Here is a 19,975-nt window from a genome sequence, read left to right as displayed (position 1 = left end):
CGCTAACATCAGATTAACACTGATAGCGGATTTATGGAGCCTGATAAGTGCTCAGTGTGAGGTATACGTGCTGCTCTTTTGACCTCTGCGTAAAGCTACTACTGGACGCTCTTTTACTGCCACCTGCTGCCTGTGGCTTCAACTGTTGTTCAACCTGTTGGCGCTTGTTTCATTCACAAAATTCTTGTTTTAGACCTTGTAGATTTACCCTGTTTGAAAAGTCTGTCACACTTTGACACAGAGTTAAAAACACTAAATATCAATTCAAAGACCACCTAACTTTGTCTGTAAAGAGTTTAATCTTTTATCATGACATCCTGATCATATCCAGATCTTTCTGCGAGTAGCAGAGGAAACTGGTGTGGATGCTGAACCAGAGCCGCAGGCTGAACCTCCACATAGCCGGCAGCAACCTAGGCAGAGAGTACAAAGACGACATGCTGAAGAACCAGAGACAGGTGTGTATTCACACTCACAGTTGCACAAATACATGTATGTGTCACACAGTGTTTCATGTACAGTCAGTCTGCTGTTTTGTCTCCAAGTCTGATTGTTTGTTTCCATAATGCTGCCAGGAAGGAAAAGGCTTCGTAAGCAAGGTACCTTCAGATCACCACTCACTGAAAGTCTGAATTAGATAGAAAAAGATAGTGTGTTTATTTTTCCCCATATTAGATATATCTGAAAATATTGTCGCTCTCCCTTTTCACTGCCAAATTGTAGAATTACTCAGTGTTTCGTTAAGAAACTTTAGGCAGAGTGAGACACCATACTTTTTCAATGGTAGGGAAATTTTTTTAAATGAAAGATTTATTTCTAAAAACAAGACTGAGCAATAAAATACGTAAAGTCTAAGGTCATGTCAGATTTCTAGCCTGTATTTTTCCAGTCAAATGGGAACCTCCATCATCTCAGAAGTGGACAGCACTGAGCCCGTTATATCAGTGTAAGTTCTCACATTTTACCTTCCCTGCATGCAGAACCTCAGGAGACAGACCTGCTTAGTGGAGATGGCCAAGGTGGGTTGCCCCTGACCGGATGGTGGCTGACCTGGCAACAGCTGAGAGCTCTCTTCATCAAACGCTGGCTTTACGCTCGCAGGAGCCGCAGGGGCTTCTTCGCTCAGGTGATGACAAACACCAGCAGCTGTTAGAGAGCTAGATTCAAAGGCCATCTGTCGTTATAGAATTAATGGTTTCCATAATGAGAACAATTGCTGTCCTCTCTTTGTCAGTTACTAATTAGTGGTTAGGGTCTTTATTGACTTCTCTGGAGAATCAGCTGCTAGTCATCAATAATTAATACATTCTGTCTGTACGTTGGTCTGGAGGAGTCACTCAGCTGAAGTTTTATTTGTGCTTCAGATTGTTCTGCCTGCTGTGTTTGTGCTCATCGCCCTGCTCTTCAGCCTCATCGCACCTCCATTTGGGAAGTACCCTTCTCTGCAGCTCCAGCCCTGGATGTATGGAGAACAGTACACCTTCTACAGGTGGGCCTGCACCCAAATATTCACCATTACTACTATTACAGCACAGAAAATATCTGTATTCATCAAAAAATTTGCACTAACTGACAGCTGCTGTAGCACGTCCATTTTATTGGTAATCTGTAGTCTCCTGATTTTGATTTGTTTTCTTCTTCCAATTAAATAGTTTGGTCTACTCTGTTACTCTGTCACTGGTAACCTACTACAAAATGGAGGTTCAAGTCTGTTGTTTTCTTCACACAATCCCTTGTCATTGTTATTTGGACCTCTGATTTCATATTTACAGCAACGACGCCCCTGGAAACACGGCCGTGGAGAACCTGCTGGAAGCTCTGCTTGACCAGCCAGGTTTTGGTACCAAGTGCATGGAGAAAGAGGAAGAGTACAACAACACGTAAGACAACCTCTGTACACACACACACACACACACACACACACACACACACACACAGTAATACAGAATCACATGATTCATCATTTCTAATACACTTCTCTCTGACTGGCATTACTGTAGCGGAAATAGCAAGGAAGGTAGAAATATCCGGATCTTAAATACCACATTCAAAATTATGTTAAACACATGATAGGCAGCAAAAAATACACATCGGCATTTTAATCTTGTTGAGGATTATGTCTGTCATCAATCAGTTGTCGTGTTTTTTATTTATGCCGTGTGATGGAATCAAAGATAAGTTTCCAACATACTTCAAATGGAAGACAGTTAAGTGATTAAAAACATGTGAATACCAAAAACTACAAAAATTTTCATTACACTGTACAAAAACCTTACTGCTTAGGGTGAAACTAAAATTTTCTCTATCTCTTTGTGGAATCTTCACAAAGTATAATACTCTGGATTAAGTAATCTATGACCTCGACTGGCATTTAGTAGAAATTGCCACAACATCTACTCTACAACTTTATCTCTGTCAACACAAGTGTCTGGTTTTGCAAAATCTGTATAGCTATGAATATTCAGTTTTTGTGCACTTTATTTTAATACTGTTATATTCAGGCAACTTTTCAAAGTTTAAATTAAAAACCTTCAATCACTCTACTGCATGTTCTCCCTGCAGGAGCCCTCAGTGTAAAAACGAGCGGGGCGGCTTCTTTATGCGACCACAGTTGTCGTACTCCACCTGGCAAATGTTCAGCAGAGGCAACTGGAGCAGAGAGAGACCTTCTCCTGACTGTCAGTGTAGTACAGAGGATGTCCGCCGGATGCTCCCTGACTGTCCGCAGGGTGCCGGTGGACTTCCGCCTCCACAGGTCAGTAATGATGTCAGATCAGGGTCGATTTACTGTTGAATGATCTGAGTTCTGCATCCAGGATTGCAGATTGGACTGAAAACATCATCACTGCACTTTCACATGGTGATGTGACATTATCTTGATCTTCGTTCGTTTGAAATGGAGCTGAGTAAAAGCACATACAAAGAATTAATTGAAAATGTATCTTAATGTAAAACACAGTTAATGTTTTCTGAAGCCTTTTAACATCTTTATGAAATGTTTGCTTGTGTATGTGGAAGATACTGTAGTCTGTTCCTGTATCTAACCTCATTGCTTTTTTTTATTATTTTTTAGATTAAGAGGTTGACTGGAGACATCCTCCAAAATCTGACAAGTTATAACATCTCTGATTATCTGGTGAAGACCTACTCTCAGATCCTTAAGAAAAGGTACTTCAATTAATAATATTCATACAACTATTTTATATTCCGTATTAAGTACTTTTGTTCACTTTAGGTCAAAGTTTTTGGTTTTTAATGTAGCTTATTGGACAGACTTAAAACCTCCATCAGGCAGTCTCTGTCTTTAATATCAATGATCAAGACCCAGTTTTGTTTGTTAAAAAAATAATTATTGTTTATTTCCCAATGAAGAAATTTGCTAAAAAATGCTTTTATTCCTCTATTAATGGCTTTCAGTTTAATATAAAATCTGATTAATTGTAGCCTACATACTGTACAACTCATAACCTTATTGATAGTTTTATTTTTGATAGCTGATGTTGATGACATGCAAAATATTGACACTTTCCAAACAGCATTCAGACCAACATTCCCCTGAATGATGATGATGATGATGATGTGAAAATGTGTCATTTTAGAGTGAATGCCGTCATATTTTGAATATCAAAATGACAGATGGCTGTGGTTAGAACACTGATGTTAATGGGGAGAGCTCATGTTTGTGTTTCCTTGAGAAATTTTCCTCACAGATTCACAGTTTCCTCTTAATGTGTCATTCACAGCCTGAAAACCAAGAAGTGGGTGAATGAATTCAGGTAAGTTGTTGGCATAGAAAATATCCTCAGTGCCTATAACTGTAGTATTTTGCAGTTTGAGAATCCTATACTCAGACAGGCACAAAACAAACTGTTCTCCTTGGTACATTTCCAGAAGTTGTTTAAAGTTAAATCACTGTGTTGCAGATATGGAGGCTTCTCCCTTGGGGGCAGCGCCACCCAGACTTTATCTCAGGTGCATCATGTCCAAGACTCGATCATGGCAATCAGGACTCGTTACCAAGTTCCACAGGTGAAATGAGCTTTCAGGCTTGTTTAACCAACCCTGCTGTCTCCCTGAATGTTTCTAATGTTTCTGATGTTTTTTTTTGGTGCATCACAGAATAGTTCACTGGATCATCTCCTGAACAGACTGCCGGATTTTCTGGGAGGACTGAACAGTCAAAATAACGTCAAGGTAAACGTGTGTCTCTTTTTGTGTGTTTATGTCTCAACTTTTGCTGTATTTTTAATCTTTCTGTCAATAACTGGCCAAACATAAACATCTGCTGTGTGTAGATATTTCTCACCATACAGTCAACTTTAATAGTGAAAAATGTGTCTCTCTCCGCTGTACTCAGGTGTGGTACAATAACAAAGGTTGGCATGCTATGGTGTCATTTGTTAACGTGATGAACAACGGCCTGTTGAGAGCCAGCCTGCCACCAGGTCCAGAGAGGAGAAAACACGGCATCACCGCCTACAACCACCCGCTCAACCTCACCAAGGAGCAACTCAGCGAAATGGCCATGTTAGTTCTCTGCTGTGGGGTTTTTTGGGTGGATGTTGGCAGATGTGGGATATACTGACCCCTATCAGTTGTCAAGTGGTGAATTTATCTCAATCAGGGCTCTTTATTCCCAATAGATTACCTAATTTGAAGGAAGTTTCAAGTCTATTCAATATAATAATTCACTTTAATTGGCAGTAATGTGTAGCATACATGATAGCTTGACTGAGAGAACCTTGAGCCAGTTACACAGAAGAAGCTAAGTTAAAAATTGGATATCTGCAGTCAAAAACAACGGGTAATTTTACAACTATTTTAGCTAGACTCAGTCATAATGTACAGTATGTTTTGTTTGTGTTTACCTGACTCTGTGTTTCTCTTTCAGGATGGCCACATCAGTGGATGTACTGGTTTCTATCTGCGTGATATTTGCCATGTCCTTTGTGCCAGCCAGCTTTGTCCTTTTCCTGATTGAGGAGCGAGTCAGCAAAGCCAAACACCTTCAGTTTGTCAGCGGGGTCAAACCAATCCTTTACTGGCTGGCCAATTTCACCTGGGACATGGTCAGTACTCAACACATATTCTTACAATGTGACAAGTGTTCCTTTTGAAAACTATCTCAAAATGTCCTGTTCTTGGACAGTTAGGTCAAGTAATTTATCATATTTGGTGGGACAGCTTCATTGGAAGGAATGAGTCTAGTGATGCATCATATTACAGCAGCGGAGAAACTGACACTTGGAGCAGATTAATTCTGTCAGTGACGGTATAGACACTGAGATTAATAAAAGCCACAGATTACAAGGTGCCTCTTCAACGGAACATGACCTCTGTCTTACTTTCCAACTACAGTATATTCAGATTTTTCTGTCAAAATAGTAGTTCTGTAAATAATGAAATGTAATCTGAATCTAATATTATTTGATGGACTTAAGATAATCAACTTTATATGCCGACTAATAATTTTACTGCCACATTAAGGCTGAGTTGGTTTTCTATCATAAATGAAACCTTTTTTTTATTACATTTATTGTTATTGCTTGCGATAAGGACCTTGTTCCAAAGCTCAGGCTGTATTCAGACAGACTACAGCTCTGTGTGAAAGCCGCCTCATTCATTTCAATGAGACCGCTGCCTTGAAGCAATTTAAGTGCCAATGCTGGGGACCAGAAGGCTCGGCCCGGATCGTCCAGCAAAAAAAGTTTAACCTTTGCTGCAGTTTAAATGAGATGTTGTTCAGCATCTAATATGTGTAGGCACACATTCCTGGTAGAGTACAGCCTATTTCAACTGGCAATCCTCAAAATGAAGGATAAAATTATTCTCGTCATAATACCCTTCCAGTGCTGCAAAATCTTGTCTGTTAGTATTATAAAGAGCTGGGAAGTGTTTCGAGTCTGATAAGCCTTCAAATTTATGGATTTATTACTCCAACTGGCTTCATTGGTTTGTATTTCATCCTCTCCTAAAACAACACACCTCCAACAGCGAAGCTCCTTCTCTTAACACAAGGGCTGTTTTTGGTCTGGTATGAACACCCGGTAACTTAAATGTTACAATGTTTTGAAGCTCAATTACATCTGTACACTTTTCAGTGTTTGCCTTTTAGCACCATCAGGACAGTCATGTATCGATCTTGTTCTTTATTTTTAGCCGTCAGATGATGCTCAGTGAAAAATAATATTCACTGGCTCAATAAACACACAGAAGAAAGTCTTCCTCTTTTTCCTGAAATTATATTTTGTCATCTTGTCAGTTGAACTACACTGTCCCAGCCACCATGGTGGTGCTGATCTTCATCAGTTTCCAGCAGCAGTCATACGTCTCTGAGACCAACCTGCCTGCTCTCGTCCTGCTCCTCCTGCTCTACGGGTACGTTCAGGAAGACTTCACTGACCTCTCTTAATGCTGTTGCTCTCCTAAAATCATGCATCATCTTATCTGAGTAGACTGAATAATCAGTGACTTATATCTGGTCCAATGTTTCAGGATCTACTGATTTCTTTTGATCTGTTTGTCTCAATACTTTAATGTCCCATTCATTCACCAAAGATAATTCTGACCAGCATTTTGCACTTCAGACTAATTTCAGAGCCTCCCTGTGCACTTGTCTTGATCTTGACCTTTCTGTCATTTAATTTTTTTCAGTCAAACATAACTACAAAGGCAGATATTTTCATTGATAACCTTTTAATTATCTTGTTAGACATAGAATGACATTTTATGATGGATATAATGAACCCAAATCCACTAATTTAAGTTTAAATGGCTTCCTTATTACTTGAATTTACTGTTATGATGATTTTCTCATTTTCATGTGTCTCTATGTAGACAAAGATTCTTTTGTCCCCCTCCGCCAGTCGGATCCTGGTCTGTAACAAAAGTAAAGTATCTGTCTTTACTCACTGGATCATCTAATCGTTCCTTGTAGGTGGTCCATCACCCCTTTGATGTACCCAGCATCCTTTGTGTTCTCCGTTCCAAGCACGGCCTACGTTGTTCTGACCTCCATCAACCTCTTCATCGGGATCAACGGCAGCATCGCCACATTTGTGTTGGAGCTGTTTGTAGATGAGGTACAAACTGCACCGGTCATGCATAAACATAGAACTAGACAGCTACATGTTGCAGCAACATTGTTTCCACCAGTGAGAGTTTGAATTCAGTCACATCCAGCTCTGAACTTTAAAAGTTTGGGAATTTACAAATTCATTATCAAAGTTATAAAATGTTAAAAAAATGTTATTTAGTTCTTTATCTAGTCCACGATTTATTGGTGATTTGTTCTCTCCAGCATTTGAATGAGGTGAACCGGATCCTGAAGAAGGTGTTCCTCATCTTCCCTCATTTCTGCCTGGGACGAGGACTCATCGATATGGCCAAGAACCAGGCCATGGCAGACGCCTTTCAGAGACTGGGTACGGACCGAAGGAGGGGTTTTATTCCTGCTGTTTGAGTATAAATCTTTTATTTACTGCATAGTATATATCTTTCTCTTCATTATTTAAGAAACAAAGTATTACCCTGTACTCTGAGAAACTGTTTTTCACTGTTGAGGTGATTGTGCACCGCAGTTTGAATATACTATATATTGCGTTGTTTAGACCCTTTTATGTACCAGCTAGATTACTACAGAGCACTTACTTGCTTACACACTAACTTGGTGTTAAAATGTGCTAAAACACATGACTTAAGATTGTTTTCCAGGAATGTCTTTGTGCAATTATTCCTCTTCTAGGCACCAAACAGACTCTGGACCCTCTTCAGTGGGACTTTGTAGGGAAGAACCTCTTTGCAATGGCAGCTGAAGGTGTTATCTTCTTCATCTTCACCATACTGCTGCAATACAAGTTCTTCATTCGCTTCAGGTATATTCAAAACTCCTGTCTCCATGAACAGAAGAACCTCTCTGCTTTTTCTGATTTTTATCCCAGCACTTCTCTAGCAGAGAAGATCAGTCTTCAAATGTATTTCTTGTTTTGGCACAGTGACCTTTGGCATTTTTCATGATAAATGAAATTAAACATGTAATAATTATACAGATGTTGCTGTTAGAAATCAGGTGGGATGTTTTTTAAAAGTATTTTAATAAAACGCAGACAGAGCTTTTGGTCAGAACTGAACTGCAGCATCCAGTCAAACATTTGAACACAGTTTCTCATTCAAGGGAATAGGAAAGATGAAACTTTTGACTGTCATACTTTTACACACTATTCCACAGTAGTAAAGCAGAGAAAGCTAAATTAAATTCTCTGGTGTTGTATTGCTCTGTTCAGGCCGTGGTGGGCCGAGCCTGAGATGCCTCCTCTCGGTCCAGAAGATGAAGACGTGGCCAGGGAGAGACAGAGGGTCAAAACTGGCAACGCGCAAGCCGACATCCTCACCATGATAGATCTCAGCAAGGTACAACCAGCAAACAAGCCTTACAAAAGTAAAAGCAAAACTGTAAGTCATCTACGTCATTAATGCTGTTGTGGCCAAATGGGAGCATAAAAGATATCCCATAAAAAAACATTTGAAGAGCACGTTGGTACAACTGGTTGGTAGTACAAACAGGATTATCAGAATGTGCAGTTCATCTTAACTGACTCACATTTCTTTCTTTTGAATTGCAACCCACCATCATGTGTCATCTTGGAGTTTAGTATCAATGAGTAAAGTAACACAGCATCTTCTCGCACACAAATACACATAATCAGTGTATTAAGTCGTATTGATGAGCAAAGTCTTTGATAAACCTTCTCAATTGATCCTAAACTGAGAGTGAATTCCTGGTTGTCAGTGCAACAAAGTGTTTTGTGTTTCTCAGGTTTACAAAGCAGGCAGGAAGCCAGCAGTGGATCGTCTGTGTCTCGGGATTCCTCGCGGCGAGGTGAGAGATAACAACACCGAATGTAACAGTCTGTAATTAATAAAATGTCTGACTTTTGTTGTAATCAGCAGTGCAGCCTTGTTTATCTGCTGCAGTTACTGTTGTAGTCTGAAACATTGTTATTCATTGCCACTGTATTGATAAATCACAATTTTCTCCTACAACACTATTACTGCTTCTTGAACTGCAACTACTACTAATATAACCAATATTACTGCTGCAGTGAGATTACTGCTAATGCTTCTGATGTTATCATTACTACTACAGCTGCTCCTGCTGCTACTATTACTAATACCTCTACCACCTGTGCTGCTGCTTCTAAAAATACTGCTGTTGCTACTTCCAGACCTACATTTGTTGTTGTGATCATACTTATACTACTACTACTACTGCTACAGCTGCTGTCACCACAAGAACTGCTACTATTACTACTACTTTTATCCAATTTTTGATCAAATAAATTCACATAGTATCCAGGGAGACATCCCAGCTGCTGCCTCTAGCTGTTGTATGAATATATGAATTTGTAACATGCTACTGTTGTGTTTCTGTCCAGTGTTTTGGTCTGCTGGGGGTGAACGGAGCAGGGAAGACTTCTACGTTTCGCATGCTGACAGGAGACACGCCCATCACCTGTGGTGAAGCTTTCCTCAACCACCACAGGTATAAACTTTCTCCACCACCCACTCCTGTAGGAACTGAAATTCAACCTCTATAAAGGCTTCATTTGCTAAACGACGTCAACCAGAACAAATGAAGTGTGAAACTGTGTTTCTGTTGTTTCTCAGTGTCCTGACAGAGATGGAGCGAGTCCACCAGCTGATGGGTTACTGCCCACAGTTTGACGCTATTAGCGACCTGTTGACAGGTCGGGAACATCTGGAGCTGTACGCCCGCATGCGAGGGGTGCCAGAGGAGTCTGTCGCCAAGGTGCCGTAAAGGAACAGTTCACTCAAAGATCGAAATTATAACAGCAAGATATGATGTAGAGATGTGAATGAACATCCTCCCATTTGTTCTTTACACATTTAACTACCTGTACTGTGTTCAAATTAAATGACACTGAATCTCTAAATTATAAAAGTCCAAGTGTAAAGAGATACTTCACTGCTCTGCATAACCTGCATGTTCTTAACATTTCACATGTCAAGGTCAGTCAGCCAGTGTACAGTTGTCACTGTCTTTCTATACTACACTAAACTTAAAAAGGTTTGGCATTCCCCTGTGGATGGACGTGTATATTTAGCTGCAGTGTGCAGGATGTCACAGTGACATTCTTTCTCTGCTGTCCTTTAGGTGGCTCAGTGGGGGGTGAAGAAGCTGGGACTGACCCAGTACGCTGAGCGGGAGGCTGGAGGCTACAGTGGAGGCAACAAGAGGAAACTTTCCACTGCCATCTCCCTCATCGGGTCTCCACCTGTCATATTCCTAGTGAGGATTTAACTTGTTCACCAACAAGCTGGAGAGCAAACACTAAGATTGTTTCTCAACGCAGAGGGTGAAACCTTAAGAATTCAGAGATACTTAAAGTCACCTAATGGCCAACCAAATTCTATCTGTTTCACCTGTCAATAAAGGGTTGGATAAATAATAGACACATTTATTGGTTGCAAAGAGACATTGTAGCTGAATTGTCATCTTTCCCCCTTGATATGATAAAGAAACTTAAATACATGAATGTCCAAACAAATACTACATTTATACTGTAAGAAAAACATTTCACACAGTAACACATTGTACGACGCTTTCATTAAACAACATACAAATAAAAAGTGTTCCAAAATGTTGACAAAAACTTTTCATTAGCAACTTTTTTTTTTTCAAAACATACACATAGACTCTCTTATTTTATCTCAACTCTTGCTGGTTATTTCCTTCACACTATGATTTCTTTCCTTCTTGTTAGGATGAGCCCACCACCGGCATGGATCCAAAGGCTAAAAGGTTTCTGTGGAATTGCATCCTCAGCGTCACCAAAGAGGGAAGAGCAGTAGTTCTCACCTCTCACAGGTAGGAGGAGATGTTCACTAAATTATACAAATCCATCAAAAGTCGATATCAATCTAATGCAAGGTTATAATACCCAGTTGGAATACCCACAACCCCCTGTTCCATCTGTGGAGCGCTGAAAAATACAAATACTGATGGAAAGTGATTTTTATATCAGTTCAGACTGATAACTGTCACTGTCTTTACTATAACATACTGTATCTACTACTGCATCAGTTCTGGCTGGTAGTTTCCTCAGTGTGCAAAAGAAAATTGATTTTATCTGGTGTCTGTATGTTCAGTATGGAGGAATGTGAGGCTCTCTGCACCAGAATGGCCATAATGGTCAACGGCAGGTTCCAGTGTCTTGGATCTGTACAACACCTGAAGAACAGGTAACCTCACGCCACATTCCTACCTCGTCTATATCTTCATATTTTTGTCTAACTGTCACCAATTTTACATACATTTAATTAGTCTAAATGAATGTTGTGGAGATTTGTGTCGTTCCACATTAAGATCTAATATTTCACGTCTCTACATCGCCTGATTTCACCCTTCCTCATCTGTGTCAAATACTGAATTAACACTGGGCAGAAACAAAGTTTGCTTTCTTGAGTTCAGCGTCTCCACTGAGGTGACGAGATCTATGAAGAAGCCATTTGATTGAGTCACTTGAGGTTTACAGTCACGAGATGTCTGGAAGAGAGAAATTACCAAAGAGAGCAAATGAGGACACTTACATTGTTTATTCCCGCAATATTTGACTCAATTTATGTGCAAGTCATCATCATCATCATCAATGCCATTAAACTAAAAGCTTTCACACGTGATTCTCTCATCTGTCAGGAATCTCAACCAGCTAAAAGTCATTTAATTTTAATGGTTAAAAGATAGTCAATTATTTATGTTTTGTCAACAGTCCTAATTTTTCCTTACTGTTAATACTGTAGTATTTATCACAAGGACTGTTTTATAGCAATATTGGATTTTTATATGATTTTTGCATCAATGTGAGAAAGTTCTTTGATTTGTTCATTTTCTGGATTTGTATGAAACAGACATTCCTGCCAGATAATTTTATCCATTAACAGTTATTCAATTTATTTTCCAGAAAATGTGTTTTGGGATCTTGCTTTCTGTGAAGTGGCCCATCCAGTTCTCATTTTTAATAAAATGTTCCCATTTGAAGTCAAATAGGGCTGCAACTAACAATTATTTTCATTATTGATTAAGTAATTATTTGTTTGATCTATAAAACATCAGAAAACAATGAAGAATGTCCACCACAACATCATAGAAGCACCATTAAATGTCTTGCTTTGTCCAATAAATCATCCAAAACCCCAAACATATTTAATTTAGTATCATACAGGACCAAGAAAAGCAGTAAATTCTCACATTTAAGAACCTGGAACCATCAAATCTTTCTGTTAAACACAAAGTATTTTCAAAGTGACCCAAAGAAATAGAATCACTGTGAGGAGAATATAAGCTGTAGAGTTTTTGATTTCATATCTTATAAGAACATTTTGTTCAAAAAATGTAAAACCAGATCCTCAACTGGTTCAAAAACTCCCTGGTGTAAGCTGCACACAGTAAACTGCCTATATCACTCTGCACTAAAATGTAGCACCATCCATCTCAGAAGAACACATATCATGAGGCTGACTGGCTGATGCATTTTCACTTCAGACCAACACAGTCAGGCAATTAAAAGTAACAGCTCCGACATTTAAGGGCCTCACAAAGCAACTGTATGACGTGTAGGAGTAACTGTATGTTCTTGTGTAGAATAACTTTTGTTATGATCTTGTAGAAGCACATGAGATTAACTTGTTTCTGTATTGTGTTAGTAGTTACATATTCTTTTTTATTTAATCCAATTCAAATAAATAGTAATGATATATTATGAACAGTAATGATAATATGATATATTAAACCTTAAATAATGTTTCTTTCTGTCTGTCATCGTTTAGGTTTGGTGACGGCTACACCATCATCCTTCATCTGGCGGACACTAAAACAGACCCGGACTCTTGCCCCATCAACACCTACATGAAGAGCTCCTTCCCCAGCATCGACCTGAAGGAGCGCCACCAGAACGTGCTGCAGTACCAGCTGCCCTCACACGCCTGCTGCCTGGCTCGTGTCTTCAATGTTCTGGCCAATAACTATGAGGATCTGGGCATCATTGACTTCTCTGTCTCACAGACCACTCTGGACCAGGTGAGGAGAAGGATGCAACTTGGAGGAAAGGATTTAAATCTCTCAAGCGTGTTAACTAATGAATATTTCTGTAAAACTGGTGAAATGATCTTGGATATTCTTTTAATAGAATGTGTCAGTCAGTCCGGGGATGTTTTCTTTCATAACAGGCTTAAATTAGATCTCTTAATACAGCGCAGAAAATACAGGAAAACAGAAAAGATGCACGTCATCGTCTCACTGTGGTTCATCCAGTATGTTGACTGAGTAGCTACCCATCCTCCCTAAATAAAAACACCCGTCTGTGATCTACTAACACACACCTTACACACAAGAGTTTTGCGATTGTTACCAAGAAATAAAACGTTAAGTTAAAAAAATCACATAAATACAAATGTATACCATAAAACTAAAGATAAACGTGCAATAGTGCTGCTAGCTGTCATTACAGATTGCACAGACGGCTGCAGGTGTTAGACGCTTAGATAGCAGCTGGAACAAAGGATCGCTTAAAACTTGTAGTTTTGATAACTTCTGTTAGAGCGGATGAGCTGCTCATTCAAGATGCCAAGTACCTGGTTTAAAATGACGCCATTACAAAGCTGTTCTGCTGATGTCTGCTCGATTCTGATGGTCTTACTCACTGTCTTTATAATGTGCTGTAGTTTGTTACAATCCCGAACACGCCTATTCCAAACATGCAGATCAAGATTAGTTATCATGCATACTTAGATCTGTTATCAGAAGGAAAGTGATGGCTGGTTGACTTTCATTTTCTCAAAAGATGACCAAGCTAATATGAATTAATCAAATAATTCCTGTGACATTAAAGCTACTTGATTTTTGTAGGTGTTTGTCAACTTTGCCAAAGAGCAGACTGATGACGATCGCCTCACAGAGGTGCTCATCAACAACGGGACAGTACAGACCAACATGGCTGCCCTGCTCAACCGGTTTAACCCTCCCACCGTCCAAGCACAGCCGTCAATCACACCCCTCCAGCCCAGCAAGCCTCCGCAGCAGCAGCATCACCTGACACCTGGGAAATCACCCGACAGCAAACCAAAAGAGGGTAAATCAAAACAGGCTAAAACTAGTAAAGGTAAGTCTAAAGAAGGCAACAGAGAGAAAAGCAGCGGTACAGCGATGAGCAGAATACCTCAGCCAGAGAAGATGAGTCGGAGGAGCAGCAGCGGCTCAAACAGCAGTGGCGCTCAGGGAGAAACCAGTAAACCCAGTGGGTCCAAACACAGAGGAGAGAGCTCCAGCAAAGATCCTTCTGCACTCTTTGTAGTCGGCACCAACACACAGGACAGCGCGCTGTGAAGTGGACGTGTGCAGCACGAGCAGAAGATTCAGGTTGAAAGGACCAACTACAGCTAAAAGCTTTTTATCACTTTGTTTCTATTCAGTTGAATGTTACTCAAATCTGGCAGCGACTTCCATATGCAACGTAGAACAGTCCATCTTTTGGAGTCAAAAAAAAAGTGGAGAAAAAGTGGAAAAGATAGACATTGAAAGTGATATTGTTAAGGTGAAACTGACTCTGTAGAGGTAAATATGTCTCTTTACCTCCTCTGAAGAAAGAACCAAAAGTTAATGCTTCCTAATGTGGTTTTGGTGCCTTGTTCACCCGTAAACTGATCGGTAGCTTTACAGTGTCTCTACACTGTCTTTTTCTTTCTGTGTCAGTCTCATCACTACAAAGTTATAGTTTATGTATCCTCAAATAACATTTATAGGTTCAAAACAAAGAGTGGCGTTCCTCAGGGTTCAATCATTAGACCTCTCGCAATCTTATCTTTATTTTGCAGAAAAGCACTTTAAAAAAGAAAATGCTGCACGCACTCAAATAGTAACTCGAGTACTTGTTACATGTCATTATTGAGCTGATTTTATACATCAGAGAGTATTTGAGGGGTTGTTCCAGAATAATATACAGTATCTCTGAAGTGGAGAGACAATTTATTATTGAATACCTCTTAAATATTTAATGATGATCTTTACAACTTTTATCGTTTTATAAATCATTATTTTGTCTATACATGTTAACGTATTTTTAAAAACTTTTTTTTATTTTATGTGATCTGTCATTTGGTGACAATATCACTGTTCAAATGAAGGGTGAAAAAAAAAAACACACCTGGCTGGTATTTACTATCATTTTTGTTATTTAAGAATGAGATCATGTATTTTGTTTCTACATATACGTAGATCACATGTAGAGAAATTCTTAGAAAAGATAATGAAATATTTGAAAAATATTAAATTATTGGATAAGCTCTGAAGTCCTGGTACACGGGTGGGACTCTGCGTTGTAGACATAATTTCAGATTCTTTAACATAATGCCAAATTTTCAAATTTGATCAATAAAATAATGAAGGTCTGCAACAACATTGTTTTGTCCATTTGAAATGGAGAATTAATTATTACGTTCAGTCTGAGCTGTAAACACCAGACACAACAACAACAATGCCTTTGGTCAACTTTTAACTATTTTTTTATTTGTTAAATGTTTCTTTTAATCAAAAAAACTGGATATTTATTTCTTTCTTTTCAAACCAAAAAAAAAAAAAAAAATAGCCAAATGAATGTCCAAAGCTGGTTTTGACTGCACTGTAATGCACTGTTACATATTCAGAAGTGTTACATGATGTAACTACAGTATAGGCATGAGATAAACAGAACGGTTTCACTCCAAAATGTAAACTGCTGCGTTAAAATACTCCAATTTAATATGTGGAAATATAATTTTAAAAGACTCAGCTGGCTTGAAAAAGCCTGAAACAACACAAAACTTAAAGTCTGAAACAAAAAATGTAATCAAATTATGTTGGATGTCTCATTTTGGAGTGAAGTCTTTACTACTGAATGTACTTTTAAGGTATTATGCTTGAACTGTTCTACTTGAACATTAGATGTACACTGTATACTGAAAATATGCTAGTAAAGAGAACATGGGTATACGTTACGTCTGCTGTGAATGTTTTTTCCTGCATCGCTTTTTAAAATCACTGTGAGTCCAGTTTGTTGTCTTTTGACGAGTCACTGCAGCGTGTTGGGAGTCAGGAGATTTTTCTTGGTCATAGTGAGGATGAGCGTTGGTTTCGGTGCGGAGCAGAGAGGAGGGATGCTCCGCCGCTTGTTGACACTCCATCCTCCCGCTGATGTGCCTGATACTGCTGGACTGTTTAAAGTAAAGACAGAAGACACATGTAAGGGTTGTCTTTACACTGACGTTATTCATAAACCGATTAGTTGTTCTGCAAAAATACATACGTCCATCAAAAACACTTCAATAATTGATTTCATTCAATTTTGTATTTTTTGTATTTTAGGTTACAGTCAACAATATTTTAAACAGTCAATATCTTAAAATATACATACTTGGTCATCAGGAAATGGTAAAAATTAGTGTCAGCAGCATAAAGAAATCTTAAAAACCAAACAGTTAAATAAATTATAAAATGTGCAAATTATAGTTTTAAAAAAACTATAAATCATATCATCTGATATATTATATTCCACGTTCCCTGTTTGTACTTGAGGGAAAATAAAACATTTTGCCAAATTCTCCTCAGAACCACCAAAAACATACATTTTTGTCAGTTTTCCCTCCTCAGCGCAGCGTTCAGTCTGCTGCCCGACCCTCCTCTCACTGAGACAGTGTTCGACCGTGAGGAGGTGGTCTGACTGGAAGCGTCTCTGTGGTCTTCCGTCACCGCCTCCACGTTTCCTCCCCAGTTTCTGTGTGACCGTCTGCAGCAGAGCCTCCAGACTGGACAAGGAGATGTCAGGAAGACGAAACTCCGCAGACCGCTGCAAAAAGGAAAGAGGGTAGGGGTTAGGGTCAGACAATGAACTCTTATAAAAGCCAAAATAGTTTGAAAATAGACCCAGATGCTGCAGCAGAGTAGATTTTATTTAAAAACTCATTTCTTTAACATTGATTTTAATCTAATTTTTCTGAGTCATGTTTTTTAAATTGCCCTAAACTATAAAACTATTGATTTTAGTGTTTTTTGTTGTGTGTTTTGTATCTGAGTATCTTTTAAAAAAAGCTATATATCTTCTAAGATATTACACTTCCTTTTCTTAAAGTATGTACATCAGGTTTTGCCTTAATAATGTGTTATGTATTTACTCTTTAAATTTCATTTTGTACCAAATTTTCTTGATTTTACAAGAATTTTCAAATGTAATAATGAGCGTATCGTATTATTTTCACCGCCTTTGACATTTGGAGAATTTTAAAGGTGAAAACTGGACTTTTAATGTCTCATAGTGTCTTTTTGTTTACTCTGACTAATGCAAAGTGGCAATAGGAAAGATGATGTGTACATGCTGTATGTGGCAAGGCTCATACGTATAGTTTCTAAACAATGCCAGTAAATCAATCACTGCTCAGGAAGTTGCTGCAATTTCTGGCTTTTAAAACATCTCTTGTGCAAAATTGTGACTCAATTGTGTCGTCTCAATCACAGGTCGCTGTGTCAGGCTTGTGTGTGATGATGATGCAGTTCTTTGAAGTTGCTGATGAAGGTTCATATAAATCCAACTTTCTTTAATTCCCCTTTTACTGAAACTGAACTATTTCTACCTGAGTAGCAGCATTTTGTTATCTCAGGATTTTAAAAGACAGGTTCACAGTTTTTCCAAGTCAGTAGGGAAATGAACAGTGAAACATGTTTTTCTTGCCATTATCATTCCTCCTGTTCATACTAACCATTAGAAGATCCCTTCATAATGCACTTAAAAGTGATGGGGGACAAAATCCACATGCCACTTCCTGTGCAAAAATGTATTTAAAAGTTTATCTGAAGGTAATATGAAGCTTCAGCCGTCCAAATGAGTCAAATCAAGTAGATATCTTTCAATGTTACAGTCTTTTTAGTGCCAAAGTCCTTCTTTTTGTTACTATATTTCCACCACAGCTCAACAGGGAAACACTGTCCGAGGAAACACAAAGAGGGAATTTGATGCTAAAAAGACTGTAAATGTGGCAGATATCCACTTGATATGACTAACTCAGACTGCTGAATCCTCATATAAGCTTCAGATCAACTTTTAAATACAATTTTTAATTCTAATTCTAATTTTTTATTTTTGTCCCCATCACTTACATTGAAAGCACATTTGAAGGGGATCTTTTAACAGCCAGTATGAACAGGAGGAATGATTACAGCAAGGAAAACCTCTTTCAGTGTTCATATGGGCACCTGACTGTTGTTTTAAGACAGACTTGAAAAATTGTGGACTTATCCTTTAAGGAGCAGGCACAGTGATCTGTCTGTTAACTCACACTTTTAGAGGACAGAGGATTGTCTATCCAGGGCCTGCTGTCTGATGCTTGTCCTGTAACTGGTCGGTCGCCTCCACAGCCTTTAGCCGTCATGTTTGGAGAGATGATTGTAGTTTGCTCAGATAAACTGATGGGAGGTAAGAGTGTGTAGCAGTTCTTAGTCTTTTGACAATCACGACACTCAGGAGGTGGTTTAGGTTGAGTTATCGGTGGCAGAACAAACCGAGGACTCACTGGTTGTTTGGTTTCTGTGGTTCTGTCCAAAGTTAATCCTGTGTGAGAGACATTTGGATCATCATGTATCTCTTCAGCCAATTTATTTTTGCTGCTGGTTTCTGGTTCCTTTCCATTCATACAGGTATTCTCCTCTTCTTTCTCCTCCTCCACAGGCTCCTTAGCTGAGGCCAAAACAGGCATCAAGTTGACACAAAGCCTCATTATATTCCCTGATTTTTCACATGTAGTAGTAACCTTGCCTGTAGTGGATCTGCTGTTCGATGTGGTAACTTTAATCTGCTCTTTTGACTTTACAGTCCTCATCCTGGGAGCTGATTTCATCATTTCACCCACAATCATCGGACATGTGTCTGGTTCATGTTTTCCTAGTTTTTCTGCTCTTGTCTTCTTTTCTTTCCACATTCCAAAATTTGTATAAAGTCACCTTTGTGATTCTTCTCTGGATTTGTCCAAACATCTCTCAAAACAGCCTCTTAAGAAATAAAATGTTGTCCAAACTCCACAGAGCTTTTTTACTTGCGTCTCAGCTCCTTTTCTCTGCAGCAGTAGTGAGAAAGCCTCAGAACAATTAGATGACTACGTGGCAGACCTATTAAACTGGCTGTTATGGTAACATGCACACAAACTTTCATTCCTGATGACTGGAAACAGTCGTTTCAAATCAGGGATAAAAAGGGCTCATGTCTGAGCTGAAAACACTCAAAGCTGCTTGATTTTGCAGGTGATGGAGGTAGAAATGGCTTTATTTTGTAAGTTATGACTGACTATTTGCTGATGAGGTGTGCCAAAGGATATCTTTTAGAGAGATGAATCACCCAGGAGTTAAAAAAACAAATCACACTCCAGTTATGCACATTTGTATCAGGTTGGCTTTACACAACTAAACTCTGACAAATGAGGGAAATTACTCATAATCATTAACACTAGTCTCCTTGTAGTGACTGATTAGAGGAAACTCTTTTCATAATGTAAAAATTATGGTCAGGTGGAGTCCTGGTGTTACACTGTATTTGGTGACCCATCAGATTCTGTAACCTGCATTATTTGAATAAGTATTACTCATTTACTACTTAAGTAAAATAATATAAAAATACTTCATGACAAATGAAAATCCTGCCTAAGTAAAAGTATACAAGTATTATCAGATAAATTTACTTAGATCACTAATTTAGCAGAAAATCGGGCTGTTAGTGATATATTAAAATGCTACTTATGCATTGACTCATTAATGATGTACTTTGTCAAAATATATAGTTAATATAGCACATACTTTTATTTAAGTAAAGGAGTAATTCTTCCAATACTGCAAGGTCACAAAATCTGATGGGTCACCAAATACAGTGTAACACCAGAAAATCAC

The 19,975-nt window shown here is 38.7% G+C and overlaps 2 protein-coding genes across 3 annotated transcripts in view; one reads left to right on the top strand and one right to left on the bottom strand.

The window, feature by feature from the left end:
- The window catches only part of abca7 (ATP-binding cassette, sub-family A (ABC1), member 7), a 34,452-nt gene extending 18,405 nt beyond the window's left edge, over nucleotides 1-16,047 (top strand). The window contains exons 26-50 of one of the 2 annotated variants that reach the window (XM_044360698.1): nucleotides 332-458; nucleotides 576-599; nucleotides 981-1,126; nucleotides 1,365-1,489; nucleotides 1,773-1,880; nucleotides 2,563-2,755; nucleotides 3,074-3,168; nucleotides 3,744-3,776; nucleotides 3,924-4,029; nucleotides 4,120-4,194; nucleotides 4,358-4,527; nucleotides 4,892-5,069; nucleotides 6,263-6,378; nucleotides 6,938-7,082; nucleotides 7,301-7,424; nucleotides 7,745-7,874; nucleotides 8,283-8,409; nucleotides 8,816-8,878; nucleotides 9,435-9,541; nucleotides 9,667-9,808; nucleotides 10,175-10,309; nucleotides 10,785-10,888; nucleotides 11,170-11,262; nucleotides 12,847-13,096; nucleotides 13,925-16,047. In XM_044360698.1, coding sequence (XP_044216633.1) covers nucleotides 332-458; nucleotides 576-599; nucleotides 981-1,126; nucleotides 1,365-1,489; nucleotides 1,773-1,880; nucleotides 2,563-2,755; nucleotides 3,074-3,168; nucleotides 3,744-3,776; nucleotides 3,924-4,029; nucleotides 4,120-4,194; nucleotides 4,358-4,527; nucleotides 4,892-5,069; nucleotides 6,263-6,378; nucleotides 6,938-7,082; nucleotides 7,301-7,424; nucleotides 7,745-7,874; nucleotides 8,283-8,409; nucleotides 8,816-8,878; nucleotides 9,435-9,541; nucleotides 9,667-9,808; nucleotides 10,175-10,309; nucleotides 10,785-10,888; nucleotides 11,170-11,262; nucleotides 12,847-13,096; nucleotides 13,925-14,401 — 3,393 coding nt within the window. In that variant the 3' untranslated portion in view covers nucleotides 14,402-16,047. The remainder of the gene's footprint in view (nucleotides 1-331; nucleotides 459-575; nucleotides 600-980; nucleotides 1,127-1,364; nucleotides 1,490-1,772; nucleotides 1,881-2,562; nucleotides 2,756-3,073; nucleotides 3,169-3,743; nucleotides 3,777-3,923; nucleotides 4,030-4,119; nucleotides 4,195-4,357; nucleotides 4,528-4,891; nucleotides 5,070-6,262; nucleotides 6,379-6,937; nucleotides 7,083-7,300; nucleotides 7,425-7,744; nucleotides 7,875-8,282; nucleotides 8,410-8,815; nucleotides 8,879-9,434; nucleotides 9,542-9,666; nucleotides 9,809-10,174; nucleotides 10,310-10,784; nucleotides 10,889-11,169; nucleotides 11,263-12,846; nucleotides 13,097-13,924) is intronic. The other variant, XM_044360699.1, reaches the window with a different exon arrangement.
- LOC122988421 lies at nucleotides 14,764-19,901 on the bottom strand. The gene is made up of 3 exons (XM_044360700.1): nucleotides 18,379-19,901; nucleotides 16,675-16,895; nucleotides 14,764-16,263 (listed from the first exon to the last, which is right to left on the bottom strand). Exons 1-3 carry the CDS (start codon nucleotides 19,015-19,017, stop codon nucleotides 16,122-16,124), a joined length of 1,002 nt encoding a protein of 333 aa, XP_044216635.1. The 5' UTR covers nucleotides 19,018-19,901; the 3' UTR covers nucleotides 14,764-16,121.
- Nucleotides 19,902-19,975: the final 74 nt, after the last annotated feature.

Source organism: Thunnus albacares, chromosome 9 (genome assembly GCF_914725855.1).
Source record: "Thunnus albacares chromosome 9, fThuAlb1.1, whole genome shotgun sequence".
Classification (NCBI taxonomy): domain Eukaryota; kingdom Metazoa; phylum Chordata; class Actinopteri; order Scombriformes; family Scombridae; genus Thunnus; species Thunnus albacares.
This window is presented reverse-complemented; position numbering and strand designations above follow the sequence as displayed.